The sequence below is a fragment of the Bos indicus x Bos taurus genome, chromosome 17 (genome assembly GCF_003369695.1).
Source record: "Bos indicus x Bos taurus breed Angus x Brahman F1 hybrid chromosome 17, Bos_hybrid_MaternalHap_v2.0, whole genome shotgun sequence".
In the NCBI taxonomy this organism is placed as follows: domain Eukaryota; kingdom Metazoa; phylum Chordata; class Mammalia; order Artiodactyla; family Bovidae; genus Bos; species Bos indicus x Bos taurus.
In genome coordinates this window covers 8809915-8837586 of record NC_040092.1, presented here as the reverse complement: position 1 = coordinate 8837586, position 27672 = coordinate 8809915, and the positions used below count along the sequence as shown (strand labels likewise).

Sequence of the window (27672 nt, the reverse complement as noted above, 5' to 3'; positions counted from 1 at the left end):
TCTGGGACCAAGGATCAAACCCGCGCTTCCTCCACGGGCAAGCAGACTCTTTACCACTGAACCACCAGGGAAGCCCCTGTGCCGTTTTGATTCCTGGTTTTGATCCTTGTACTGTGGCTCAGTAAGATACAAACATGAGAGGGAGCCGGGTGAAAGGTAAATGACAACAGAGTTTAAAATAGTTTTACAGGTTTAAAAGGAAGTTCAGTGGGAAATCTGCTTCCCTCCTGTCCTTCAACTACCCAGGTTGCTTCCCCACAGGGATCAATGTTAGCAGTTTCTGATGTCTCCTTCTAGAGTAACCTGTCTGCCCCAACTGTCTCCAGCCCATCTGCCGCATTTGCCATCTTGACCTCTGACTCGCACATGCTTCAAATGCCTGGTGACCCATGGCTGCTTTCTCAACATCAAGAGCGGGAAAAATATTTTTTCCAGCCCGAAGAGGTTCCCTGAGGGTCCCAGCAGATCCCACCCCCATCTAACCCCCGCCCACGCTCCACAGCACCCAGGGTGCTACTCGGGGTCGGAAGGGGGCCCAGGGCTGCCAGGCAGTGGAGCGGGGGCAGGGGTGGGAGGAAGGAGGAAGCACAGCCAAGTGTGGCCCTTCCTGCCCACAATGGTTGTCATGGTGACCCCGGGTCAAGAGTAGCCCAAGGGCATCCACCCAGGCCCAGGAGAACTCGGCACAAGTGAAACTTCACAGTCTTTTATTACCAAACTCAGGCAGCTGTAAACGCAGCTGGGTTAACCCTTTAAACCCAGCTTACAGCAAAACCGTGCCATCTGGATGCAGGTGCATGCCTAATAAAGGCTGTCTCCTAAAAAAGAGGATTGAAAGTATATATACATATCCGCGCATCTTTTTAAAAAGCAAAATTCACCAGTGTCTCAGAAAAGAAAAATCCTAAAGTGATTCCAGTCAACCCCCGCCCCTCTAAATGAAGAAACAGCATTGGCAGTCTCTGGTGGCTCAAAAACTCCAACTCAGGATGTACCCAGGAAGCAAGCATTTCTTTCCTCTTAAAACGCTTTCTGCTTCATGTTCAACCTCCATAGCTTACTCCTTAGAAACACCTGAAGAAATACTGTATAAATAAGACCAAATTTGCTTTTCCCAGCTTCTATCCACTGAAAGTTCACACCAAGGATGGTTCCTTAGCAATTTTCACCTCTACTACAGGCAGGAAATCGATCCCTAATTTCTGGAAACTGGCAAAACATCCTCAGTCTTCCTGAGGGCTCCATGAAAGACCACAGATCAGACTGAAATGCCAGGGTAGGCAAAGGGGGCCTTTCTAAATAAAAACAGTCAGCATCCCCAAATCTAAAGTCTAACCTATCAGGTAAAAACAAGCAGCAGCTGGCTGTAACAGAAGGGGTTCTCTCCCTGCTCTAACCATGAAGATGCTAACAAAGGGCAAGAGTCAGTACTCGACCTCAGGTCCCTTCCGGGAAGCCTGAGCCACAGCTGGTGTGGTCATCTCTAGCTGAATAAAGCCGCCACACCCAGGCAGCCTGGCTCATGGCTGCTCCACTTGAAACATGATCCCTCGTGCAGGGGGCTTGAGAATCACAAGGGAGATTTTCTTCTTACTTTGACTTCATAAACAACCAATACTTCTATTTCGCAGCTTCTAGAAAACTGCTCAGAGACCCCAATCCCCAGGGTCAGTGTCACCCCCAGGATCCAGGTCACAAGGTCACAGGTCCTTCCAGTTGATGGGCTCTTTGCCGGACTTCTGCAGCAGCTCGTTGGTTTTAGAGAAATGCCTGCATCCGAAGAAGCCCCTGTACACCGACAGCGGCGAGGGGTGCGCCGTCTGCAGCACGTGGTGCCGCTTCTGAAAAAGGGGGAGACGGGTGGTGAGACCGGGGGGGCATATTTGGAGTTTTTAACCAAACCACTCTGGCATTCGCCCTTTCCATCAGCTCTGCCTCTGCGCTGTGCCAGCTCTAAATTCGCAGCGTCCGCACAGGTCTGTGCGTGTGTTCATCCTCCAATGGCTGGTAGAGCCACCACCTGGGGAGGCTCCAAGAAAGCAAAAGACCCCTCCCTCTCCACCTTCTGCTGGGCATTGTGTGGGATGTGTGGGTGCCTGTGTCCTCCTTGACCCAGCAGTCCCACTGCTGAGACCGCCTCTGGTGAGGGACTCAGCGATGCACGCGTCTCCACAAAGATGCAGGGACGAGCAGGGGCGCTGCTGCGCGGCTCCTAGCCGGTGAAACCTGCCACAACCCGGTGCTACGTGTGCGGAAGACACAGTTCTGCAACGCAACGCCGCACAGCTACCAGAACAAGGTCAAGCTATACATGCTGATATAAGGAGCCCTCCAAATCTGTCACAAGTGGAAAGAGACAAGAAAGGATAAATGCATTAAATTAAAAAAAATAATAATCTTCTGGGGGTGGGGAACAGACACTAGTTGGGAGCAGACCCAAGACACTAATTATAGTAGTTCCTTTAGGGGAAGGAGCAGAAGGCATTTCCTTTCCATCCTGTACCTTCCTCTGCTGTTTCAATCATCTCACCACAAAAATGGAATCCTTAAAATTTGGGAAGATCCTGGACCATTTTTGTTGTCTTCCTAATTCTTTCCTGTATTTAACTAAAAATCACCCAACAAGTAGTTTCTGCCTCAGATGGTAAAGAATCCTCCAGGAGTGGAGGAGATCCTGGTCGATCCCTGGGTCGGGAAGACCCCCTGGAGGAGGGCAGTAGAATGGCAACCCACTCCAGTGTCCTTGCCTGGAGAATCCACGGAGAGGACCATGGCGGGCTATAGTTCATGGGGTCACAGGGAGTCAAACAAGATTAAGCAATTGACACGACACCCTGCGAATAACTATCTTTCAAGACACGGCTGCTTTCAAGGAGCTCGGTCCAGGAGGGGCTGCTGGGGAGGCCGGGCAGCCTGGATCCAGGTGCTGGCCCTGCCGTTCAGCAGTGGGGCACCCTCCAGAGAGTCGCTGACCGTCCCTAGGCCACTGTTCACCTGTGGCCTGGGAGTAACAGCAGTGACAGCTTGGCTAAGATCCCATGAAAGACAAAGCTGGGTCTTGGGCACAGAGCATCAGGAAGGGATGCAGGCCAGGCACTCAGCACAGGGCCCGGCAGGCAGGGCAGGTCCCCGTGTGCACTCCAAAGGGCAAGTCAGCAGCCAGCCTGGGCACACAGAGACCTCCACGTGCTGGACAAAGGCAGGCAGGGGAGTGGGGTGCCCACGAGAAACCCAGGTGGTTCAGGGATCTGGAGTTCAGAGGCTGAGAGGCAGGCCGAGGCCACCCCCAGACCCCAGCTGGTGACCCCAGTCAAGGCCTTCCAGGGAGAAGGCGTCTGAGCGCTCTGGGCAAGATGAGATGAGGCTGACCTGAGGCTAAGATGGGCAGGTGGGGAGGGGCTGAGAGAAGAAAGGCTGTGAATGGTTGGTGTGTCTGTGGCGGGGGAGAGGGGGAGGCGAGAAGGGGTGGGAGAAGGGGGAAGAGAGGTCTAGAACATGTGTGATTATTTACTTTCAAACTAAACCATATTTAATACTACAGATTACAGATATACTGAGTAAGGGCGCTTCTGACCACAAACCTCCCTAAGACACAGACTGGAAATGACTCCCATACACATTTTGTTACTTAGATAAGCAAGCAGACCTTACTGAGCAGTCAGTTCATTTATGCCGGGTTTTACTCCTACTATTCCCTCTTCAAAAGAAAAACATCTGAAAATATCCTGCTCATTCACGAAGAACCTTTACAGAGAAAATTAAGACGGAACTCCACTTCAGAGAAAATGGAGAGGATAAATGACATGCGAGTCCAGTCTCTGGACCTGAACTCGATGGCTGGCTTGGTACCCTCGCCCGCAGGACCACCCAGGTCTGAGCGGGATGCTCAGATCAGAGTCAGAAGCTCCACTCACAAGTGAGCGGGCAAGTGACCTCGCCTCCCTGAGCCTGTGACAAAGGGGAGTCCGTGTATCCCCCGTGCCTCACCCTGGACGTAGCCTTTGTTAAGATTAGGTGAGTCGCTGCTTAAGAAGTGCTGGACTTGCTCCGACAGCAGGCAGGGCTTCAGCATGTCTGCACATCTCTGACACACCACCCACTGCCAGGCCGCCTTGATTTCTCCTTCACTTATTTAAGTGTCTACACTATAATTTCTCCACCCAGCTTCATTGCCCAATTCAGTGCCTCCAGCAGCCCAAGCTAAGCACCCTTCCTTGCTGCCCGCCTGCATGCCTCCCCCCGTCCCAGCCCCACAACCACCAGTCTCCAGTCTCCTTCAAACCAGCTTTACCTGCAGTCTGTGACAGGCATCTCAGAGAAACGCCAGGGCTCAGCCCAGAGGAGTGGCAGGATTGGGTGGTTTTAGGACTGGGTTAAAGGGCATGAGGGAAATGATTGGAGGATAACTTCTGGGTGGGTTTTTTTTGGTCAAGGCACACGTGGGGTTTTGACTAGGGTTCGAATCCCAGGCCCCCTGCAGTGGAAGCATGGGATCTTAACTTTTTAGGATGACTTCTGGTTTTTCATCACAGTAACTGGGTATGCATGGGTGCTTCAGTAAGTTAAGTGGAGAGGGAAGGAACAAACTGAGGGAGGATGCGGGGAGGGCAGAGAATGACGAGCTGAGTTAGTGGTGTCAGGAACTGGCAACTAGAGCACTGACAGTGTTTTCACGGGGGAAGTTAAATTTGCGCTGAACTGGGACTCTTCGTGTTTTCTATATACCCTCAAACTTGCTGAAAGCAAGAGACTTACCTGACTCATCCTTTACTGCATTGTTTGTTTCATGAATGGAACCCGAGGACCTGTGTGGTTTTCCATGTATATGGCAAGTTTATGCCAGTGTTACCAACTGCATCTAAGCAGAAGTGGGCCAGCTGCTCTCATTACACAACTAATCATTTTATCTAAGGTCTGTTCAGTTTTCCTTCTTGATTTTTATTTTTTGGCCTCACCATGTGACATGTGGGATCTTAGTTCCCCAATCAGGGATGGAACCCAGGCCCCCTGCATTGCGAGCAACAGGTCTTAACCACTGGATCGCCAGCAAAGTCCCTGAGTTCTCTTCAATTTTTGACGGGAAACCTAATACTATCATAGTCATAAGGAAAAATAAGCTTCATTTTAAGAAATGGATTTTCTAGGACCACATAACTGAAATTCTTAGAATTCTCTAGCCTGGTTTAAACTATTAAAAAGACAAAAACCCCGCACAACATACCCTATCAATGGCACTGCCCTTCTTCTGAGCATAAGAGCCCCAGAGCAAGAAGACAAGGCCGTGGGCGTTCTGATTGAGCCACGACACGACGGCGTCGGTGAACTGCTCCCAACCTCTCTCTTTATGAGAGTTGGCCTGATGTGCCCGGACCGTGAGGACAGCGTTGAGCAGCAAAACACCTGTGAAAACACAGCCAAAAAGCGGTTTCCAGGGAGGCTGAAATGTGGGACCTAAAACACGGCACAAACGACCATGTCCAAGAAACAAACACAGGCTCACAGATAACAGAGAAGAGACGTGCGGATGCTAAGGGGAGGGATAAACTGGAAGTCGGTTAGCAAACTATTGTACACATGATGGGCAAGCAACACGGTCCTGTGCAGCACAGGACACTCTATCAGTATCCTGTGATAAACCAAAATGAAGAAGAATATGAGAAAGAATCTGTATAATGGAAGCATGTAGCTATACAGCAGAAATAACACGACATTGTAAAATCAACTATATATCAATAAAACTAAAAAAAAAAGAGGCTGAAATGAGTCAGCCAAAAACCCAATAATGAGCTCAGTGCATGACAAAACCAGGTAGCATCAGGGCAGGATCAGTAGGTGCCTCTGGGCGAGATTTATTTTCACCTCTACACTTTCAACATCTTCTGAGTATGCAATCATACATTATGTCCATCATGGGAAAGAACTGTTAAAAAATATATATATACATATATATCCTAAGTGACATGAAATAACCTCAGAATTTAACGCAAGGAAGCCAAGACATTTCGCTCAAACAATAATCTCACTGCAAGAGAACAAAGAGTAAATGTTCTTTCCTTTTCTTGGGTATAGTTTATTTGTTCAGAAAGAGAAAAAGTCCCGTAGATAGGTATTAAACACATAACACAAGCCATGTATTGACGTGAGAAAAGGACCATGCTGCCTTCTGCATGGTCCAAGTGGGTAAACGTGAAGTATGGATGCCAAGGAACCAATTTCTCTTTCACATTACAAATAAAACATGAGAAACACTGGCTGTAGGATGAGACACATTTCTTGACTTAAACTTAGCCATTTGACCAGAGCTCTCTAGGTCCACACGGATATCTTTTCAAAATATAAGCCGGCCAGACAGGAAAGAGAAGACTCTTGAAACCCACCCAAAGCACATCTAGCAGTGGTTAGCTTACCTTGTTTGGCCCATCCGGATAAATCTCCATGACCAGGGTGAACAAAACCATCTATGTCTGTAGACAGCTCTTTATAAATGTTTTCCAAACTGAAAACAAGTCAAAAGAAAAACAAAAACCCCACAATCTTAAGTACCATTGTGAAAGTTTAGGATCCGCCAGCACACATGCAAATTATAGCCTGCAAAGCCAGCCTTGGGGCTGCCCTTCCTTCTTTCTGACAGACACACCTGCTGAACCCCTTTACTTTGGTCACTGCTAGTGTTCAGGGAAGAGAACTTTGGAAAACCCAGCAAATTAGCCCAGGATTTACCACCACCCTCAAGCGATGGTTTTAAAGTTTATATCTTTAATAAGTTTATTATATTTACAAATAATACATGAAATCCTCCAAAGCAGGGGTTCTTGACCAGAGGCGATTTCTGCACTCTGGGGCACTTCTGGAAATGTCTGAAGACACTTTTTATCATCTCATGTAGGGGGCAGTACTGCTGGCCAGGGGTGCTGCTGAGTATCTACAGGGCAGTCCCAGCCTGCACAACAAAGACCCAGCCCCAAATGTCAGCAGTGCCGAGAATGAGAAACCCCGCTCCAAAGGCGAGTGGAGGTCCCACAGACAGGCGCACCTGTAGCCTGCAAAGCACGCATCTGAAAGCAGCCACGACTGGAGCCCCCAGTACAGCCTGCCTACCTGGGCGGGGGCGGTACGGGTCTCTGAACACTGAAGCAGAGCCCATGAGCTTGATTGGGTCCGTGATATGGATCCTGTCCCAAGATGACGACCTTCACCTGTGAACACCAGACGGCGAGGATCAAACAGTGCGGCACCGGCAGTGCTAATGGACACCTGGCTGCTGCTAACTTACACGAGGGGACGCTGCGAGGGCAAAGGCAGCCCCCTGCCCGATCCCACTCAGGGTCCCCGGAAGGGAGGAGGGGGACCTGGCACTGTGGCTTTGCATTACCAAGTTCTCCTTCCCTCAGCCACCTGCTGCAACGCCCCTTCCCTTCTCCGACCCGAATGTGTGAAACAACTGGGGATCAACTTTGCTTCCATCCCCTTCGTTTTTCAAATTACAAAAGGAGTTACACCCCTGTCACAGGATGACCATCCAGAAACAGACCAAGTGGCCACTCCCACCCCATGCTGACCCAACTGTTTATGAGCACCCGTCTAATGAGGGCCACTGGGCTCCACTCTAGAAACAGACCAAGTGGCCACTCCCACCCCATCTTGACCCAACTGTTTATGAGCACCCGTCTAATGGGGCCGCTGGACCCCACTCTACAGTCTCTGTGTTTCTCGTGTCATACGTTGTGACCCTCCTTTAAGTCAGTGGAGCTCAATCATTAACGGGCAGTCAGTCGGTTTCCCAATTTTTTCCTTACAAAAGACAATGAGGTAAACATCCTACTATATGCATCTTTACATACTGTTGCTGTTTTTGGCCATGCCGTGTGGCATGCGGATCTTATTAATAGTTCCCTGACCAGGGATGGAACCTGTGCCCTCTGTATTGGAAGTGAGGAGTCCTAACCACTGGATGCCAGCAAAGTCCCACTGTTGCTTTTATTTCTATGGAACAGATTCAGAAGAGTGGAGTTGCTGGTCAGAGGATAAGTGTATTTAAAATTTTCAGACATATGCCAGATAGCTTTTCGACGAATTAAAAGAAATTCCCATCCCCCACCAGCTGCATTATGAAGGTGCCTGTTCCCCTGGACAGGTACACCAAGGAGATACTGTGGGTTTGATTCCAGATCTTCTCATTAAGTGAATATGGCAATAAAACAAGTCATGTAAATGTTCTGGTTCCCAAACTGTCCAACTGCATGAGGTCAAAAAAAAAAACATAGATCGTATTACTTTATGGCTAAAAAATGCTAACCATCATTTGACAGTGAAAGCTTGCAACAAAACTTCCATTTATAAAAACCGCAGTTATCTGTGAAGTGCAATAAAACGAGGTCTGCCTGTGTCCTCTTAAGGGATGGCCCCAGAGGAAACTGAGGCCATTGTCAAGGTCGGTGTTAACATACTACTAGGCCTTTTGACGGATCCCACCCACCTCTCTTCGTACCCACACTTCTCTCAAGTTCCTTCTTAAAATCTTCTTCCACAGCTGAAGTACACTTTATCCGAGAATCCAGACTGGACCCGGCCGCTTTCATGGACCTCTCTGTCCCCCTGGTTGGTACCCACATAGGCCCTGGCATATTCTTGAAGAAACCCATCCAGCAGCAAAGCTTTCCCATTCTGGTCCTAGATAAGGGCCTTGGCAGAGCCAGGTAACATCCCAGCCCTCCAAACGCTCACGGGCAAAGAAGCCCCCGGGCCATCTGATTCTCAGAAGTTTCATGCTCTTTTCTTATTCTTTCTTTACAGTATTGCTCGCTGATATTCAAAACAGCACATATTTCGAACAAGGAGCAATCCAGCACTGAATTTAATAGGACTTAAGGGTTTTTTAAAAACTCTATAAACAAGGAGATATATTCAAAGTACTTGCTCTAAAATGAAAATTAAGAAGTTTGCTAAGTTTTAGGAGTGGCAACCTTATCATGATGGCTTCCTCAACAATTTCGCTTCTCTTTAAGACACTTATTAAGTCATGGGATTCCCACTCTCAGCTTATAAAATCAGTAAGGAGAAAGGAGAACAAAAAATAGAACACCTCCAGCGCAAGCAGATACTGAAGGTTTAGAGGAAATCCACATCACAAAGGTAGTAGGGGACAGGCTTCCTTCCGGGAGGTGCCAGAGACGGATCTAGTTGGTTTTCAAAAGACAAAAGTGAGGCGAGAGTCACCAACCGGTCCAGCTCCAAACCAGGAGAATGGGAGGTGGAGGTGAGGCTGGAAAGCAGGTGTGTCTGTATTCAGGCTCAGCTGTCAACTTGCCTTGAACTATGCAAAGGCACCATCAAGCTTCCGAACAGGAGTCTGAGGCAACCAGAGCTCCCAATGAGCAGCCATTGTACACAACGAACTGAAGCAGAGAGATGTCTTTAACAGATATATTCAGGCCAGAAGTCAGCTATAAGGCAGTGTGGTCACACAGAAAGAACACTGAGCTACTAGTCAAGGTGGAGTTGCTGGGAACCAGTTGAAAGACACTTAACTGCTTCCTGCCTCAGTTTTCCCACCACCACAATAATACCTCACATGGGCATGGGGCCCATTTCAGAATTAAAAATAAAAAAACAGAAGTCATAGCACATGCACATATGCACAAACTTCTCTTTTTTTGTTGCATAAATGGCACAAAGACAGCCTGCCAAACCTCACAATTTCAGTGTTATTTCTAAATTATGAATAGTGGTTTAACGCCACTGCCCCTAATTAAGAAATGCCATTTGAATCCTACTCCCGTTTTAGTAATTTTAGTAAAATTCATCCACAACTTGTACTTACATCTCTTATGTCACACATTTGGGTCCATGTGAAGACTTGGTGAGGGGGAGGGTAAACAGTGTAATGTTTTCTTTCTTCTGCAACAAATCCCATAAGCTGATGGAAAGATAAACTAGGTTTACAAACCAAATTCTCACAGGAAAGCCTAAGAATTCAATAAGAAAGTTTCAATTGGAAGAACTATTACCTAAACCTTTTCCAAGTCTTATACCCAAATTCTGCTGGGAAAATCCGAAACAGTCTCCGCACCCCACCGACCTTTCAATTCCCTCGGGCTTTCTTTGGGCTGGGTCCAAGCTGATTGGCTCTGTGGCCCTGATTTCCCGCGGGTGCAAACCGCGCCCTCTTTTTTTTTTTTTAAACCCAGATTTTAGTCTGTGGAGTTCGTGGTTTTACTTCGCCACTCTTTCCTTGAGAGCAGACTAAGTAACTAAACGGGTTAGTAGAAGCCGTGATAGTTATCACAACATCGTAGAGCAACCACACTCCAATTAAAAAAAAAAAAAAATTAAAACCCAGCGCTGTCAAAAATAAATAAAAATAAAATTTAAAATATCAAAATAGGAGTGACTTAAAATTTTTTAATTATTTTAAAAAACTTTTAAAAGAAGCTATGATATCTCACAGCCTTTTAAAAACCTTAAACTGCAGATTGAAAACACCTTGACTGTATTTTACCCCCTGAGCATGAAAAGAACGTCGAAGGAGGGAAAGGAGGAACCACGAAAGCAATGTCGTACAACCGTGGGCTTGGCCCGCTCTATGCACAAGATGCCCGCAGCCTCCAAGTTTACCTTTATGAAGTATGGCTTCCCGAACTCCCCGCTGAGGTGCTTCTTCCAACTCTCACCAAAACCCACCGGCACGTTACGCGCCGCGAGTCTGAGCAGCGCGGCCGCCTTGTTCCTCTGGATGCGGATCAACTGCTCCGGGCTCAGCGGCGAAGAGGGCGGCGTGCCGGGCTCCTCCGGTCCGACCCGGGGCTTCTTGGCGGGGCTGGCCTGTAGGTAGTCCCCGCAGAGGCGGCTCAGCAGCTGCAGCGGGCCTCTCCCGGACACCCGCAGCTTCCGCCCCCAACCCAACGGCCCGGGGCAAAGGACCCCCATTCGTGGAGGTTTTTAGCCCCGGGGACCCAGGGCTGATCCCGGTCAGGCACTAGCAGGCCGCGGCCCCCATTTCCGAGTTTGGTACCACAACAACGCGGGAGCAGAAGGGTTTGCTAGGAAGACTCGCGGCGCCTCGCGAGGGGTTGGCTGGGAATGGGGCTCGGGACGCCGACGCCCCGCCCCCTCGGGCCCCGCCACTGGCGTCCCCACGCTGTCTTTTCGCGGCAAAAACCTTCCCTGCCGGGGCCCACCCCTTCCCTCCTCTGATTGGAGGGCGGGCCGACCCCCTCGCCTCTGATTGGCTGTGTGGGCCCCGAGGCTCGCCCCCATTGGCTGGCCCCTCAGCATGGCCGCCGATGGGGCGCTAAGGCGGCTGTTTTGAACACGTGGAGGCGGCCCCCGTTCACCCAGTCAGCTGCACATTCCCGCAACCCCCTCGGTCCGGGTTCCTCTCGCGGGGTCCGCCGCCCTCCTCACCCTCCTCACCCTTTCGGCCTCCCTGAACCCTGGCCCCACGAGAGGTCCCCCCACCCCCAACCGCTCCTCACCGCCACATCCCCGCTCTGAGCTACGGCCGCCACGCCCCGGGTCCCCGGGTCGGCCGGCTCGGGGCTGCAAGCACTTCGCTTCCTGGCGGGGTTCGGGGAGAAGAAGGAGTAGAGCGTCTTCTGGCCGATCATCCCGAAGCCGAGGAAGAAGCCAACGCGCGCCGCCCGGGGTCCCGCAAGTTTGGCGCCAGCCGAGGTGGGCAACAGTTGGCGCCAAGCGGCCCGCGCATGCTCCAAATGGGATTCTGGGCGGGGGGCGGTGGAGGCCCCAACGCGCATGTGTGGGAGGGGCTGCGAAGAGAGAACCCTGGGGCCTAGTAGGGCTTCTAATTGTGTTTGAAAAGGGCGGAATCCCTTAGGTCTGTTCGCTTAGGTTTTGATTCTTTTATTCACTATTCTCAGCCTTGGGCAAGTCCCTCCACCTTTCAGCTAGTAAAAAGAACTTAAAGTCCCGCCCCATAGGGTTGCTATGGGAGTGAAATTAGCATTCAAATTAACTATACTTCAATTTTTTATTTTAATGGTTTAAAAGAAACAGTCACGGAACATCCCCAGTTTGTCCCTCCTGCGGTCTTTACACCTTGCGGGCGCTGTCCCCCTGCCTGGAAAACTTTTAAGTCTCTACTCGACACGCGTCCTCTGAAGGGTCTTCCCCTGCCCCACTTTCTAGCCTGACACTATTTATAGCTTCATCCAAAATAATTTTATTTAGGGACTTCGCTGGTGGTCCAGTGGTTAGGCCTCTGTGCTTCCACTGCAGGGGGTACAGGTTCGATCCCTCATCAGGGAAGTAGGATTCCACATGGTGCACGCCTCCCCCCCCGCCAAATGATCTTATTCTCTCCTTGCTTATTTCTGTCTCCAGCCGTTTTAAATTATTTTTAAAAATAACATAAAAGCCACTTTGAAAAACAGTTTGGCAATTTTGTATAAAGTAACACATACACTCACTCGTCTGTGCTTAGGATTTCCCAGCCAAGAATACTGCAGCGGGTTACCATTTCCTTCGCCAGCGGATCTTCCCCACCCAGGAATCGAACCCGCGTTTTTTATGTCTCCTGCATTGGCAGGCGGGTTCTTTACGATCTAGCGCCACCTGGGAAGCCCATTTAACACATAGACTTAACATGTGCCCCTGCAATCCCATTCCTATTTACCTCAGTGAAATTAGAATCTATATTCACAGGAGAGCTTGTACATGATATATTCATGTACTATATCTGGATGTTCCCCAAACTGGAAACAACCCAAATGCCCCTCAAGTGGCAAGTGGGTGACGGATCTGTAGAGAAGATAATAAAAAACCGGCGATAATGAAAGTTGACGTTTGTTTGGAGAACAGAAGCATCGTCTCACACATCCTCTCATTATTTAATCCTCATGGCATGGGTTTTGCAGTTCCCACTGTGCAGAGGAGGCAATTCAAGCCCAGAGATGTTAAGGGATTTGTAGGAACCACACAGCTTCAGTGGAGGAGACAAGTGGAAGTTACAAGGGTCTGATTGCAGAATTCGTACTCCTACCTATGACAATATGCTGGTGGCCCAGCTCCCTGTCGGGACGCCAAATTAATCCCCAGGGAGAGATGCCATCAACCAGCAGCTCCCAAACGACTGGTGATCCCGCACAACTGTGAAACAAGTAACGACCCCGCACCACCGTGGTGCTTGCAACGCGCAGTGAGGGCCAACAGGTGGCGCCCGAAGACCGCCCACGGCTTTGTTTTGCAAATTTGCCTGGATTTTCTCCGGAGCGCCGCTGCAATCTACCCGGAAGCAGTTCTGTGGTCGGGGCGGGTAAACGTTTTCTCTTCCCCGCCAGCCCTTCCTAGAGTGTCTACAGGAACTGGAGTTCAGCGGGTGCTGAGATTTTTAAAGAGAACCCTCGGTACCGCCACCCAACGCACGTATTACAGTTCTTATTTTCTATCAGAGTTCGGCGTGCTTGCTTATGACCACGTTTAACCGTTGTTAAACATTTAGATTCTGAATCATGTCCATTTCAAGATCCCAATACTTAATCTGTTAATACTTGTGTGGGAGGGCCTATCAGTTATCCACCCCTGTCCTTTGCAGGGTGGCAGGGGGAGAGAGAGAGAGACATGCTTTTCTGGGTGAATTTGGGCAAACCCCTGCTCCTCTCACCGTGTCACTTTCCCAGGTATAAAGTGAGGGATTGGATAGTAGTTTCCAGGTTTGCCAGTGGCATGCGAATTCCGCGGGGGCAGGGAGAGGGGGAGTTATTTCTTTAAAATTCCTATTTGGGGGGGGTGGGTGGCAGGCACGTGGGTTTTGCAAGCCAGGCTGCTGATTCTGATACCAACCCGGGTGTGGGAGACCCCTGACCAGATCACCTCTGAGGGATCCTTCCAGCCTTAACCTCCTCTTTCTTCCTTTATAGGACTTGGTGTTAAACTTTTAAAATGGAACCTTAAAAATAGGAGGAATGCCCCTGTGGGACCACTTTGCAGAGTAGATTTTGGTGTTTGGGACAGACCCTGGGCAATCTCTCTTGGCCTGGCGATCAGCTCCCAGGTCTTCCTGTTGTGGAGACAAGATGGACAGATTCCTGGTAAAGGGGGCTGTTGGGAGCCTTAAGAGAAGGATGGAACAAGAGCAGACTGGAGGAGGCCCAGCAGGGTTGGCAGAAGAGGAGGGAAACAGCAAGAAAAATCCCAGGAGAGCAGCCCCAGGGAATGGAGTTGACTCAGCAGGCCTCACCTGGGGGCGCATTCGAGCGGAGGGCCTGAACTGCGATTACACAATCCTGTTTGGCAAAGCCGAAGCAGACGAGATTTTCCAAGAGTTGGAGAAAGAAGTGGAATATTTTACAGGTAAGCAGGGGATGGTGGCTGGTTTGTCCACACTACTGTGTGTCTGTGTTTAGAGAAATCTGAACTTAAGAGCCATAAACGGATTCCAGCACAAGCTGGAATCAAGATTGCCGGGAGAAATATCAATAACCTCAGATATGCAGATAACACCACCCTTATGGCAGAAAGCGAAGAACTAAAGAGCCTCCTGATGAAAGTGGGAGTGAAAAAGCTGACTTAAAACTCGACATTCAGAAAACTAAGATCATAGCATCCAGTCCCATCACTTCATGGGAAATAGATGGGGAAACAATAGGAACAGTGAGAGACTTTAATTTTGGGGCCTCCAAAATCACTGCAGATGGTGACTGCAGCCATGAAATAAAAGACGCGTGCTCCTTGGAAGAAAAGTTATGACCAACCTAGACAGCATGTTAAAAAGCAGAGACATTACTTTGCCAACAAAGGTCTATCTAGTCAAAGCTATGGTTCTTCCAGTAGTCATGTATAGATGTGAGAGTTGGACTATAAAGAAAGCTGAGCGCCGAAGAATTGATGCTTTCGAACTGTGGTGTTGGAGAAGACTCTTGAGAGTCCCTTGGACTGCAGGGAGATCCAACCAATCCATCCTCAAGGAAATCAGTCCTGAATATTCATAGGAAGGACCGACGCTGAAGCTGAAACTCCAATACTTTGGCCACCTGATGCGAAGAATTGACTCATTTGAAAAGACCCTGATGCTGTGAAAGATTGAAGGCAGGAGGAAAAGGGGATGACAGAGGATGAGATGGTTGAATGGCATCACCGACACGATGGACATGAGTTTGAGTAAACTCCAGGAGTTGGTGATGGACAGGGAAGCCTGGCGTGCTGCAGTCCATGGGGTTGCAAAGAGTTGGACACGACTGAGCGACTGAACTGAACTGAATAACGGATGAGTTTGTTAATTAACACATACTCCTGGCACCTCTGGGCCAAGCACCTTACTGGGTGCTTGCGATACAAACTGAATAACGGGAATCGCCTGTCCGCTGAGAGCTGGGAAGTTACTAGGCAATCCCTGTGCACCAGTTCTCAGTATCAGCTGGAGGACTCTGTTGCTTGTCAGCACTCCATTGCTGGCCCCGCCCCCTGCAGTCTAGTGTCCAGAGTTTCCGGTGCTGCTGACGCTGGAACCCACACTGAGAACCACTGCAGGGTGGCAGAGCACAGGGGAGTGTAGAAACGCCCATGGGAGACCCAGCCTCCATCAAGATCTGCATTAGCGCCATCTCCCCTGGATGCCCACACCCCTGCATCCCCGCAGTTGGCAACATCACAGTGCTAGCATGTAAGCTCACTTCATATTGCCCCAATTGTAGTCTCTTTTTTCTGGTTCTGCTGAGCAATTAAGTTACCGTGTTTTGTTTTTGTTTTTTAATTTGGACTAGAGCTGTTTCTCTCAGTGTTGGACAAGAATCACTGCCCTCATGGGAAGGCTTTGGGTGAGCCACAATCATTGTTGAGGAGGAGGTCCTCGGCCAGAGTAATAGATGTCACTCCTGTTGCACTTTCGCTCCTGAATGCTCAGGGAGCCAGTGGAGACTTCTGAGGCCCTGCCGTCTCTCCCCTGCACAGGTGCGCTGGCCAGGGTCCAGGTGTTCGGGAAGTGGCACAGTGTCCCAAGGAAGCAGGCGACCTACGGCGACACTGGGCTAACCTACACGTTTTCAGGCCTCACTCTGTCTCCGAAGCCCTGGATCCCCGTTCTGGAGCGTGTACGGGATCGTGTTTCTCTGGTGACTGGACAGACCTTCAACTTTGTGCTCATCAACAGGTGACACTCTGTCTTTACCTTTTTTTTTTTTTTTCCCAGGAGCATGGACTGGATTTTATAAATCTTCTGTCTCTTCCAAAAGGAAGAACTTAGGATTCCCCTGCATTTTACTCATTTGTACAGCAGATAATTCTTTAGCATTCTTGGAGCCGTAGTAGTGGAACAGCACCAGCATTTCATCTTTATGGAGCGCCCACCTCAGGGTTGGGGGCCTTTCCAGGTGGCTCGGTGGTAAAGAATCCGCCTGCCAATGCAGGAGATGTGGGTTTGATCCCTGGGCTGGGAAGATCCCCTGGAGGAGAGCAGGGCAACCCACTCCAGTATTCTTACCTGGAGAATCCCATGGACCGAGGTTATGGGGTCCATGGCCTCGTAGATGTGGGATTGCAAAGTGTCAGATGTGACTGAGCACGCATGCGTGCACCTTGGCAGGGAGGGAGAGGCCGAGAGCTGACGAGTCATTGATAAATGTCTTGTAGAAAATTAAACAGGCTGATCTAAGAACATCTGAGAGGGAGGGTTTCTCAACAGCACTCGATGCTTTCAGCCAAATAATCCTCTTCTTGAGGCTGACTTCTGTGGTGTCAGATGGGCAGCATCCCTGACCTCCACCGACCGGATGCAGGGAGCTCCCTGTGGATGAGAAATGGTTGCCCGCCGCATCAGCACACGGATTCTTGCATCTTCCCATATACAGAAAACACTGAACTCATTAACCTGTGACGTCTGGTTTTCTTTAATTAACAAGAATCTTTTGATGTTCCGACTACCTGGTTTTTGTTGCAAAACCCCTTTATCCTGGCTCCTGCCTTGTCTCTTTGGGGCCATCGCTCAGAGCTGCGAGACCACCTCCCGGGCGTCAGTCCTCAGTTCTGTCTGCAGAATGAAACACGGTTTTCAACTTTTAGGTTGTGCGTTTTTTTCAAGGGTCCCTTTGGAGCAACGGAATGTCTCCAGACATCGCTTGAGTGCCCCGGGGAGGGCAGAATTGCCCTGGTTGAGAATTTGGGGTTTAGGGGAAGATGGTTAGAGGAGGGGTCAGGAAAGGGTGACATTGGAGCTTATAACTAAACCAAGGGAACGTGAGCCCCACAGGCCTCTGCAGGGAGAGCAGAGGGAGTTTGGAGTGTCTGTGGAGTGGAAATCCCACTGGTGGTGCCAGAAAACAGTGTATGAGGGAAAGAGGGGTGTGGGGTGAGCTCAGCTCAGAGGTGGGCAGGGGCCAGGCGAGGAATACAGATTTTATTCTAAGTTACAGAGAGAAGGCATCTTATATAAAAAGGGTTTACAAATATGAATCAGGGGTACTGTAAGACGTGTTTGGCCTCTATCCACGTGTGTGGGATTTTTGTTTGTGGCCGCACCATGTGACTTATGGGATCTTAGTTCCCCAACCAGGGACCCAACCTGGGCCGAGGCAGTGGAAGCGTGGAATCCTAACCACTGGACCGCCAGGGAATGCCCTACTGGTGGGCTGTTTGAAAGCCTGTGATCAGAGGGTTGATAACAAAGTGAAAGGCTAGCTTCGCTACGTAGACCAGGGGCGGCCCTTCAGCCCCTGCACGAACCTGGGTTTGTGGCACTGTTTCCTGGCTGGTGGACGAGGAGCCCCGATGTGGGTGGCACGTTTCCAGAGAGGACTGTACTGTGAACTCTGCTCATTTTCTCACTGCAGGTACAAAGACGGCCAGGACCACATTGGCGAGCACAGGGATGATGAGAGAGAACTGGCTCCCGGGAGCCCAATCGCCTCTGTCTCCTTTGGGGCCTGCAGAGACTTCGTCTTCCGGCATAAGGATTCCCGGGGGAAGCACCCGTCCCGGAGGCTGGAGGTGGTCAGGCTCCAGCTGGCCCATGGCAGCTTACTCATGATGAACCACCCGACCAACACTCACTGGTACCACAGTCTCCCAGTCCGAAAGAAGGTTCTGGCTCCCCGGGTCAATCTGACATTTCGGAAAATCCTGCCTACTACAAAGCGAACAACATTGTTAACAGCAAGCGCTTCTGTTGGCTCCTTCGCTCTCCACTCCTAGAGGGAGCTGCTGTTTCTTTTACCAACAGGGAACACGGAACGGGTTTCACCCAAGCGCAGGGCTTCTTACGGGTACAACGCAGAACTCAGAGAAAGAGGACATTTGTATCAGACTGGTGAATTATGAAAGAATACCAGTTGATGTTTTTCCTAACAAAATGATTCTTTTATTGCTATAATACAGCAGATACAAAAGGTACCTTAGCAAATACATAAATCAACAGTTATTATGGCATAAACTATGAGTTTGACTCGGGTTTTTGCAAAAAAAAGAAGTGACTGTAAATAACTGAATGCTAGAAATAAGATTATTTGGCTGCTAACTAACGCCTAATAATTTACAATGTGAAGAAGCAGGGGTAGAGAATGTGCCTAGAGATCATTCACATTTACAGCCGTAGCCGTGGCCCAGTCCCTGGCCTCTGACCAAAGGTCTGCTTACAACCAAACATTCAAAGGGGGCACTGTTCACACCCGGCACCTCTCTTTGATGGCAGATTTCAGAGTACGCAGCGGCAGAAGGGCAGGTGCACAAAGCTACGGTTGGCCAGGCAGGTGAAGGCCACGTGACCTGGGCACGTGTTGCCCCAGGCTCGGGTATCACAGGGACGCTCCTTTCCCCATCAGAGCTGGGGTCTGCGACGAAGTCGGGAAGGGACACCTGCCGGGAGCAGAGAAGCTTCACGCTGCTCCTTTCTCCCTGATGCTCGCGGTCTGGAGAACTCTCACAGTCTGTTTGTGTCCGTAGCAGGACTTCCCAGTCCTCGGGACGCACACACACCTGGCCCAGTGGAATGGGGACTGCCTGGGCCTCCGCTGGGTTCAGCTGACACCAGGGTCTTGTCTGGGAGTGTCGCCAGCCTGCCCGCCAGGGAAGCATGGTCCTCAGCCTGACCTGGGTGACCACGATGCACCTGATTCCAAATCTTACTCTGAGGAATCAGTCTGGACTTGGTATCCTTTCTTTTTTAAATAAAAAAATCTAGTTAAAACATAGATACCGCTGTGTCCTCGAAATTCCTTTGGCCCTGGGCTGCCTTCATGAGACTTACCTGAGGATGGGGGAGGGTGATCAGACGGGGCCTTCTGTATGAGGTACTGGAAACCAACACGTGTAGAATATGGATCTAGGACAGGATGATGGGACTAGGTGTCAGCCGCCATTGTGTGTTTAAAAAGTTTTCTTAAACTTCTTTCTTCCTTTTTTGTGGGATGGGATGGGCCGGACTTTGATGGCCATGGAATCGAACTCTTCACTTTACAGATGAGGAAACCGAGGTGTGGAGAGGTGGAGGCCCCGAGTGAGATCTGTGCCCTTCCTTCTGAATCCAGCTCTCGTGCGGAGGCCAGGATTGTCTGTCTGTCTGTCTGTCATGGCCCCCAGCTCCACCTGTAAACCTCAGGAGCGCCACGTGGGCAATAAATAAATAGGTGAGAGTAATGGTCCACGGTGGGTCCTGGCGTGAGAAAGGGTTTTCTACGGAGCAGGGTGGTCGTGGGTGCAGTGCAGAGGCCACCAGGTTCTGGCTGTCCGGGCAGTTATGTAGTAAGCAGTGGCCACACCTCTCAGAGTCCAGGACACGCAAGATGATGGCAGCAAGGAAGCTGGTCACTTGTCACTGGTGAAGTAGAGACAGAATTCCCCTGAGGGGCGGGTTTGGCAGATGAGCTTTCACTACATGTAAAGACTCTGAAAGGTTAGAAAAAGACGTACAAAAGGGAAGGCGGGCGTGCGCCAGGCGTCCTCTGAGCTGTCCCTCTGCTCTCCATTCGGTCACTCTGCAACAATCAGAGCTTTGCAAAAATTGTCCGTGTGACTCCCAGATGAGGTCTGTTTTCCAGAAGGGACGTGCTACAAAAGCAGTTGAGAGTGAAAGGCACTTTTTTTTTCTGTGAAATTGTTGCCTTTAATGATTTCACTAATTCATCAGTTTTCGTGGGCCTTGCTTGCTTATTAAAAAGATCTACGCTGAAGCCCTGGAGGGTCAGACAGAGTTAACTCCCCTTTAAGAACACCTGATGCATCAGAATATATTTAAAAAAAGGTGGCTTCTGGAGTCTGGTTCCTTTTAATTACCTGTATCGGGTGAGTGACAAGACACGGTCTAGACACACATGGTGCCCGGTACCACCCTGGTGCAAGCTGTGCGGGGAGGGGGTGGGGGCCTCATCTGGTGTGAATCGGGGCCGCCAGTTCCTCTGTGGAGCCTGCTCTTACACCACACCAGAAGGCCACAGGACTCTAGTGGGGCTGCTCACACGCGCGCACACACGCCACACACACGCACAGACACACAGGGCTGGGACAGTGCTGGCGGCTCTCCAGCCCTGGGGCAGGGCAGGGTCATTCCTCAGACTTGTACTCCCGACCCTGCGGCTGCATCTTGGAGAGGACGCGCTCGTAGAACAGGAGGTAGGCGCTGGAGGACAGCACCTCCTGCAGGCTGGCCTTGCGGACAGTGTCGTCGGAGACCCACAGCCACTGGCTGCTGGCGGAGACAGGGTTCTTGGCCGAGGGCGGGGAGCGCCGGTAGGTCACGAAGTGTCCAGAGTGCATGTCCCCGTGGTGGACGACCACGGCCATCAGCTGGAAGAGGTATGTGGAGGAGCTGAACGGTAGGAACAAACGCCAGTGGTTTACAAATACAACGAGGAAGGTTTAGAGGCAAAAGCAAAGAGTAGAGGACCCTAGCTGGATTCAATGACAGGGGACTGATGATGGCGCAGCCTGACAGCTGGACGCTATACAATGCTTAAAACGCAGACCTCCACTGACTGGCCTGGTGGGCCATCCAGTTCTGAAGGTGTGCTTGCATTGTGTGGTATATGCACACAAACACACACCTTTACAGAGAGGAAAACCAAGACTTAACTGGTGATCTCTGGGTGGTGTCCCAGAGACCTAATTTCTTTCTTTATACTCTGTGTACATACTTTCTTACATATGTACATGTATACACACGTACCCGTAATATTTATGATTTATGGACTTCATAATTCTTATTTTTAAAACAATCAGTGTATGAGGCTTGTGAGTCTAAGGAGCAGCTCACCTGTAGTCAGGAACAGCTGGGAGGGGGAAAGGCATGGGGGTCGGCAGGGCGGGCAACAAAGACGGGGAGCAGGCGCCGTTCATGAAAATCTGTGTTTTGGGGCCCCCCGGGTGATTGCGAACTGCAAGAGAAAAAGGCCCGAGGCGATTAAGATGAGCAGCGGCTCTGGGTAAACAAAATGTGGTTTTTGCTTAGCTTGAGATTTAACTCCCTGATAAGGCTACAAAGGAAAAACAGATAACTTGATTTTGTACTATGTTGATTCATAAAACTTGCTACTTGTTTGTCTTCACCTGCTTTATTCCCAAACAGAAAAACTGTATCCCCCTCCCAGCCTCCTGCTCACTGTGACAGCTTTGTGGATCTTTGAAATTTCCAGGCCTGGCTGCTAAAGACACATGTCAGAGCCAAGCAGTGGCCCGCTTACTGGCCTGACCAAAACCAAGGCTTCTCAACCTTGAGGCTCTGGTCGCCCTTTGTGGGCGCTGTCCCGGTCACTTGCAGGATGCTGAGCAGCACCTCTGGCCTCCACTCACACCAGCGCCTCCTCTCCCGGCCGGCGGAGACAACCAAACACGCCACCAGCCCCAGCCTGGTGCCCCCGGGGCCAGACTCCCTGCTGAAAAGCACTGATCCCAGCCCGGTGCCCCTGGGGGCCAGACTCCCTGCTGAAAAGCACTGATCCAAACATTCTCTTTTCTCCGAATGTCAGCTTCTGAGGAGCGGCAGTCGGCAGGCGGAGACAGCAGGGATGTGTTCACGGGTGCAGATGAGATAATTAAAGAGATGTTTACATCTCTTCTCCTTTCAAGTATCATATTTGGGGGCCTTTAATACCGACCAGCTACACTGTTGGCCTCTTTAACCACCACATTCTGAACACTAGCAGACCTGCGCCCCTACCTGGGAGAGGAGAAAGTGAGGCCAAGAAGCCCTTGATTTAAAACTGGGCCCTCTTCCCACCCCTGCTGCTCTACTCTCAAAGTTAATCTGTGGATCTGCTGAGAAAGGACAAAGCTCCGTCCCCCTGTGAGTGATGTCCTGCCAGGCCACGCTGCTACTGCTGCTAAGTCACTTCAGTCGTGTCCGACTCTGTGCGACCCCATAGACGGCAGCCCACCAGGCCTCCCCGTCCCTGGGATTCTCTAGGCAAGAACACTGGAGTGGGTTGCCATTTCCTTCTCCAATGCATGAAAGTGAAAAGTGAAAGTGAAGTTGCTTAGTCGTGTCCGACTCTAGTGACCCCATGGACTGCAGCCTACCAGGCTCCTCCGTCCATGGGATTTTCCAGGCAAGAGTACTGGAGTGGGGTGCCATTGCCTTCTCCGCCAGGCCACGCAGCTGGATGTAAAAACGAATAACAGTATTGAGGGGGCGGAGACTTCCCTGGTGGTCCAGTGGCTAAGACTGTGCTCCCAGTGCAGGGGGCCCAGCTTTGACCCCTGGTCAGGGAACTAGGTCCCACATGCCACAACTAAGACCTGGTGGGCCAAATAAATAAATAAAAATAAATATTAAAAAAAAAAAAAGAATAAAAGTAGTGAGGGGCACTAGGTGGGGAAAGGCCAGAGTGCAGGAAAGACAGTACTGGCTTGACTAGGAGCAGCAAACGAGGTGGGCGGTTGTGGAGGGAGGGTGGAACAGGACAGGATGTTCAGGCTTGGAGCCTTTAAAGTCAGTGGGTTTTCCCTCATTAATGAAGAACTAAACACATTACATACAAGACCTTTACAAAACTGCCCCACACTCCATTCCAGTTCCAGATGCCCCGTCTGGCACTCAGCCTCTGGAAGCCTTGGTTCTCTCTTCAGTGAGACTGAAGGTGATAACAGCTACCTGGCTTCACTGGTGCCTGAGTCAAGGATTAACCTCAAGGGAGGATTGTAATGGGATCGGATAAATCAGCAATTCAGTAAAGAAGTAGCAACCCAAGTAAGATGTTTAGGGATCTTCAGCCAGGACACTGCCTCCCCACATTTCCTGTCTAAAGGAGGTGATGGGAGGGAGGCTCAAGAGGGAGGAGATATATGTATACCTATAGCTGATTCCCTGGTGGCTCAGACGGTAGAGAATCCACCTGCAATGCAGGAGACCTGGGTTGGGAAGATCCCCTGGCGAAGGAAATGGCTACCCACTCCAGTATTCTTGCCTGGGGAATCGTGTGGACAGAGGAGCCTGGCAGGCTATAGTCCATGGGTCACAAAGAGTCAGACATGACTGAGTGACTTTGACAGATAGCTGATTCACACTGTTGTACAGCAGAAACCAACACAACATTATAAAGCAATTATCCTCAATTAAAAATTGAATATATTCACTAGGTGACTGTATGGGGGCAGAAAAGAAGAAATTCAGTGGACTGAGGCGAGTCAATTATTGTTTAGCCAGAAGATCAGAAAGCAACCTTCCTCCCTCCTGCCTGTGTGTTTCCATCCGTCATAGAGCTTTTAAAAACTAGACATCACTGTATCATTTTAACCTCTTTTATGAAACCCGCCTTCTCTCACCCCCAATCCTGCTGTTCTCAAGAATTGAAGCGCCATCGGGCAAGTGTGGCCCTGGTGGCGCCAGGGCCCAGAGGGTCCCTGTCTCTGCCCCTTGGACACACACCTGACTTGGGGGCTGCCGGCCCGTCCTGCAGCTCCAGCGTGGGCCCTGCTTTCTCACACTGCTCGGGGCTGCGGTGACCGGGCTTGTGTCCCAGGAGGTGGTACTTGTAGATGTCCATCATCAGGAACTCGCCGAACTGCACGTGCTCATGCCGCTTCAGGGGCGTGCCGTGGCTGGACCAGCTCAGCCGCTGGAGGTGGATGCACAGGCACCGCGGGAGCTGTGGCGGAGAGACGGGAGGAGTGGAGGGCCGGAGCGGGACCCGGGGGGCCCCAGAGCAGAGCCAGACCCGGGGTTCTGGGAGCAGAGCCGGATCTGGGGGGCCCCCAGAGCAGAGCCAGACCTGGGGTTCTGGGAGCAGAGCTGGATCTGGGGGCCCCCAGAGCAGAGCCAGACCCGGGGTTCTGAGAGCAGAGATGGATCTGCGGGGGCCCCAGAGCAGAGCCAGAGCTGGGGGTCCTGGGAGCAGAGATGGACCTGGGGGGCCCCCGGAGCAGAGCCAGACCCGGGGTTCTGGGAGCAGAGATGGACCCGGGGGGCCCCCAGAGCAGAGCCAGACCCGGGGGGTCCTTGGAGCAGAGCTGGACCCGGGGGGCCCCCAGAGCAGAGCCAGACCCAGGGGTCCTGGGAGCAGAGCCGGATCTGGGGGGCCTCCAGAGCAGAGCCAGACCCAGGGGTCCTGGGAGCAGAGCCGGATCTGGGGGGCCCCCAGAGCAGAGCCAGACCCGGGGGTCTTGGGAGCAGAGCTAGATCTGGGGGGCTCCAGGGGCAGAGCTGGCCAGGTGTGCGGCATAGGCTCACCTTCCCCAGTTTTAATTGTTTGACAAATGTGGTCCTCTGGTGTTCCACCTTCTCCCCATTCAGCGTCCCTTTTGCCTCAATCTGAAATAAAGGAAACATCTCTCTGAAGAAATTCTTGAAACAGGACCCTCAGAGAGAGCAGAGGGCCAGGCTGGAGTTAGCCCAGCATTCACTGGGCACTTGGCATCCACCTGCCAAAGGAACTCAGCTGCCCAGATATTTGCAAATTGGTTTCACTGTTTTAAATGGGCTTCCCTGATAGCTAAGCTGGTAAAGAATCCACCTGTGATGCAGGAGACCCCAGTTGGACTCCTTGGTTGGGAAGATCCCCTGGAGAAGGGAATGACTACCCACTCCAGTATTCTGGCCTGGAGAATTCCATGGACTGTAGAGCCCATGGGGTTGCAAAGAGTCGGACATGACTGAGTGACTTTCGCTTTCACTGTTTTAAAGAGGATGACATGGTTGGATGGCATCACCAACTCAATGACATGAGTTTGAGCAAACTCCGGGAGATAGTGAAGGACAGGGAAGCTTGGCATACTGTAGTCCACGGGGTCACCAAGAGTTGGACATGACTTAGCAACTGAACAAAAACAAGAGTCATTAAATAATTGTGACTGTTGCAGCAAGAGAAACAAAGAGGCCGCAATGAAACTCTGCACTGGCTGCCTGTCATCTGTTTTGTTTTGTGTCTTCAAAAATTCTTTCCCGTACACTTTCTCTTAATTCAGAGGATGACATTCCTGGGGCAGTTGGGCAGGAGTGAGACAGGTGGGCATGGAGGGGACTGTAGCAAATTGGAGCGGGCATGTCTCACCTCAAAGCATATGATTCAATTTTTTTCCTTTAAACATTCTGTGAATGAAACAACTCATCTGGGAAAAGATATAGTCCGTGGGCTGCCAACTTTCTAAGCAAGTTAGGTGGAGGTGGCTGTGGCTGCAGGGAGCCTCTGGGCCAGTCAACAGAGCTCAGGGCTAAGGGTATGAGAGGCCTTGTATCCGGACATGGGGGCCAGCTCAGGAGATGGCAGCCAGGGTTAAAGTCATACCTTCGTACAGTTGTCACAGACGACATCCCGCACGGATTCTGACGAGATGAAGTGGTGAAGGCAGTGGTCCAGGGTCAGTGGATGACCCTATGGCACAAGAAGCACGTTCATGAATACAAGTCAAGGAGAGCTGGACTGACACCGCTAACAGGGTGAAGCCCAGAGCTTTACTCTGCTTAGGTAGGCTGCGAGGCCTCACAGACACAAGTGGGTGTTTCCCGAACAAAATGGAGAGTTCAGAGCATCCTAGATTTGTTATTCTGGACGGATTCAAGGGTATGAGGACCCAATACTGCAGAAAAGTATGCGCTTCTGTGCTGTTTTACGCATCTCTGAACTTGAGAGGTGTGTGTATATGTATTTGAAAAAGCCAAAATTTCTGCAGCGAGAGAGAAACCACCTTCTTCCCCGACAGGTCGTGGTAACCACAGATTAAAACTAAGACAGGTTCAACCAACTATGTGTCTGAGTCATGTGTAGTACCTGAGTTACACGAGATGCCTCAAAGCTCTTTCAGATTCAGATGTCTCTGAAACAGACTCGAAATAAACCAGAGATGGGTACATACCCATGTGGAGGCTGGAATACTGAGGGAAAGACTGTCGAAGGTATCGAATCGAACGGGACTCTGAAACATAAATTGCAGGAAATACAGAAAGGACTTAGGTTCAAGTCGAAGGTATATGCCTATAAAACAGTTTCATATTTACACACCCAACAGTAACATAGTTAAACATAATGTACTTACCGAGAAGCAAAGTCTATTAAGAACAACTTTGTAAACATAAGAACTACAATAATACTGAAGGACAGTTTGGAAAAACTGTACAATAACATACCTGACCCAGCAAAATGGGGATATTATCCTAAGGAAATAACCACAGACAACATAACTACATGGATGTAGTTACCACAGCACCATTTAAAACAGCAAAACACGAATGGGTGAAACTTCCAGGGAATGACAGAGTAAATTATATCATGTCCACATAGAGTGGAATACTGTATTTAAAATACTGTAGTAGAAGTATACATGATTACACAGAAAGATGTGCATGTTTTATGATTAATTGGCACCCCCCCCCCAAAAAAAAAAACAGACGACAAAATACATTTAATAAGAGTTCCTGCTTTTGGGACCTCCCTGGTGGCCCAGTGGTTAAGAATTTGCCTGCCAATGCAGGACACATGAGTTCAGTCCCTGGTCCAGGAAGAACCCACATGCCATAGAGCAACTAAGCCCGTGTACCACAGCCCCATATAGCCAATGCTCTAGAGCCCATTCTCTGCAACAAGAGAGGCCACTGCAATGAGAAGCCTGCATTCCACAATAAACAACATCCCTGCTGGCTGCACCTAGAGACAGCTCACATGCAGCAATGAAGACCCAGCATAGCCAAAAATAAATAAATTAATTTTATTTATAAATAAAACAATAAATAATAAAATCAATAGAGAACTTATTAAAAAAAAGATTCAACATCATTAGTCACTCAGTCATGTCCAACTCTTTGCGACCCTATGGACTATAGCCTGCCAGGCTCTTCTGTCCATGGGATTCTCTAGGCAAGAACACTGGAGTGAGTTGCCATGCCCTCCTCCAGGGGATCTTCTCGACCCAGGGATCAAACCAGCATCTCTTACGTCTCCCACGCTGGCAGGAGACATGGGAAGTTCTCATGATAAGGCCAATTAAAACCACAATGAGGGGTAAAAAAATGAGACACCATGTTGCACACAAGAGAATGGCTATAAATAAAAACTTAGATTAAAAAGTGTTGATGAGGATGTAGAAAAATTTGAAACTTCATTCACTGCTGGTAGAAATAGAAAAATAGTCTCACAGTCTCTCAAAAGGTTAAGCTTAGAGTTACCATATGAGCTAGCAATTCCACTCCTAGGGAAATATTAAAGAGAGATAAAAACATGTTTCCACAAAAATGTGCACATAACTATTCACAGTAGCATTATACATTAATAGCTGACAAGTACAAACAACTCAACTGTCCATCAACTG

General features: G+C 50.1%; 3 protein-coding genes across 9 annotated transcripts in view; 1 reads left to right on the top strand and 2 right to left on the bottom strand.

Annotated features, from left to right (window-relative positions):
• Positions 1-690: 690 nt before the first annotated feature.
• On the bottom strand, positions 691-11703 carry UNG (uracil DNA glycosylase). The gene is made up of 7 exons (XM_027566505.1): positions 11475-11703; positions 10615-10821; positions 9821-9916; positions 7099-7196; positions 6408-6496; positions 5222-5400; positions 691-1841 (listed from the first exon to the last, which is right to left on the bottom strand). Exons 1-7 carry the CDS (start codon positions 11604-11606, stop codon positions 1701-1703), a joined length of 942 nt encoding a protein of 313 aa, XP_027422306.1. The 5' UTR covers positions 11607-11703; the 3' UTR covers positions 691-1700.
• A 1555-nt stretch (positions 11704-13258) lies between these two features.
• On the top strand, positions 13259-19135 carry ALKBH2 (alkB homolog 2, alpha-ketoglutarate dependent dioxygenase). Of its 5 annotated transcripts, none has more exons than XM_027566501.1 (4): positions 13261-13361; positions 13875-14307; positions 15904-16102; positions 17778-19135. In XM_027566501.1, exons 2-4 carry the CDS (start codon positions 14031-14033, stop codon positions 18136-18138), a joined length of 837 nt encoding a protein of 278 aa, XP_027422302.1. In that variant the 5' UTR covers positions 13261-13361; positions 13875-14030; the 3' UTR covers positions 18139-19135. The 5 variants fall into 5 exon arrangements, with proteins under 5 accessions (XP_027422305.1, XP_027422302.1, XP_027422304.1 ...); XM_027566503.1 differs by having other exon boundaries at positions 13271-13634; XM_027566500.1 differs by having other exon boundaries at positions 13275-13376.
• The window catches only part of USP30 (ubiquitin specific peptidase 30), a 23654-nt gene continuing 14261 nt past the window's right edge, over positions 18280-27672 (bottom strand). Inside the window, exons 8-14 of one of the 3 annotated variants that reach the window (XR_003515185.1) lie at positions 26224-26283; positions 25656-25742; positions 24602-24682; positions 23801-24020; positions 21191-21311; positions 19190-20746; positions 18280-19100 (exon numbers count right to left, since the gene is read on the bottom strand). Coding sequence is in view for 2 of the 3 variants with exons in the window: in XM_027566498.1 (XP_027422299.1) it covers positions 20482-20746; positions 21191-21311; positions 23801-24020; positions 24602-24682; positions 25656-25742; positions 26224-26283 (834 nt within the window). In the remaining variant the exon portion in view is untranslated. Of the gene's footprint in view, positions 20747-21190; positions 21312-23800; positions 24021-24601; positions 24683-25655; positions 25743-26223; positions 26284-27672 lie in introns of all 3 variants that reach the window. The other 2 variants (XM_027566498.1, XM_027566499.1) reach the window with 2 other exon arrangements.

What these genes read in the sequence shown, in the direction of transcription:
- ALKBH2 (XM_027566501.1), top strand. Translation starts at nt 14,031, where the DNA reads ATGGACAGATTCCTGGTAAAGGGGGCTGTTGGGAGCCTTAAGAGAAGG. An exon ending in AGAAGTGGAATATTTTACAG is followed by an intron (nt 14,308 to 15,903) that starts GTAAGCAGGGGA and finishes TCCCCTGCACAG; the next exon opens with GTGCGCTGGCCAGGGTCCAG. An exon ending in AACTTTGTGCTCATCAACAG is followed by an intron (nt 16,103 to 17,777) that starts GTGACACTCTGT and finishes TTCTCACTGCAG; the next exon opens with GTACAAAGACGGCCAGGACC.
- UNG (XM_027566505.1), bottom strand. Translation starts at nt 11,606, where the DNA reads ATGATCGGCCAGAAGACGCTCTACTCCTTCTTCTCCCCGAACCCCGCC. An exon ending in CCCGTACCGCCCCCGCCCAG is followed by an intron (nt 6,497 to 7,098) that starts GTAGGCAGGCTG and finishes ACTTGTTTTCAG; the next exon opens with TTTGGAAAACATTTATAAAG. An exon ending in ATCCGGATGGGCCAAACAAG is followed by an intron (nt 5,401 to 6,407) that starts GTAAGCTAACCA and finishes GTGTTTTCACAG; the next exon opens with GTGTTTTGCTGCTCAACGCT.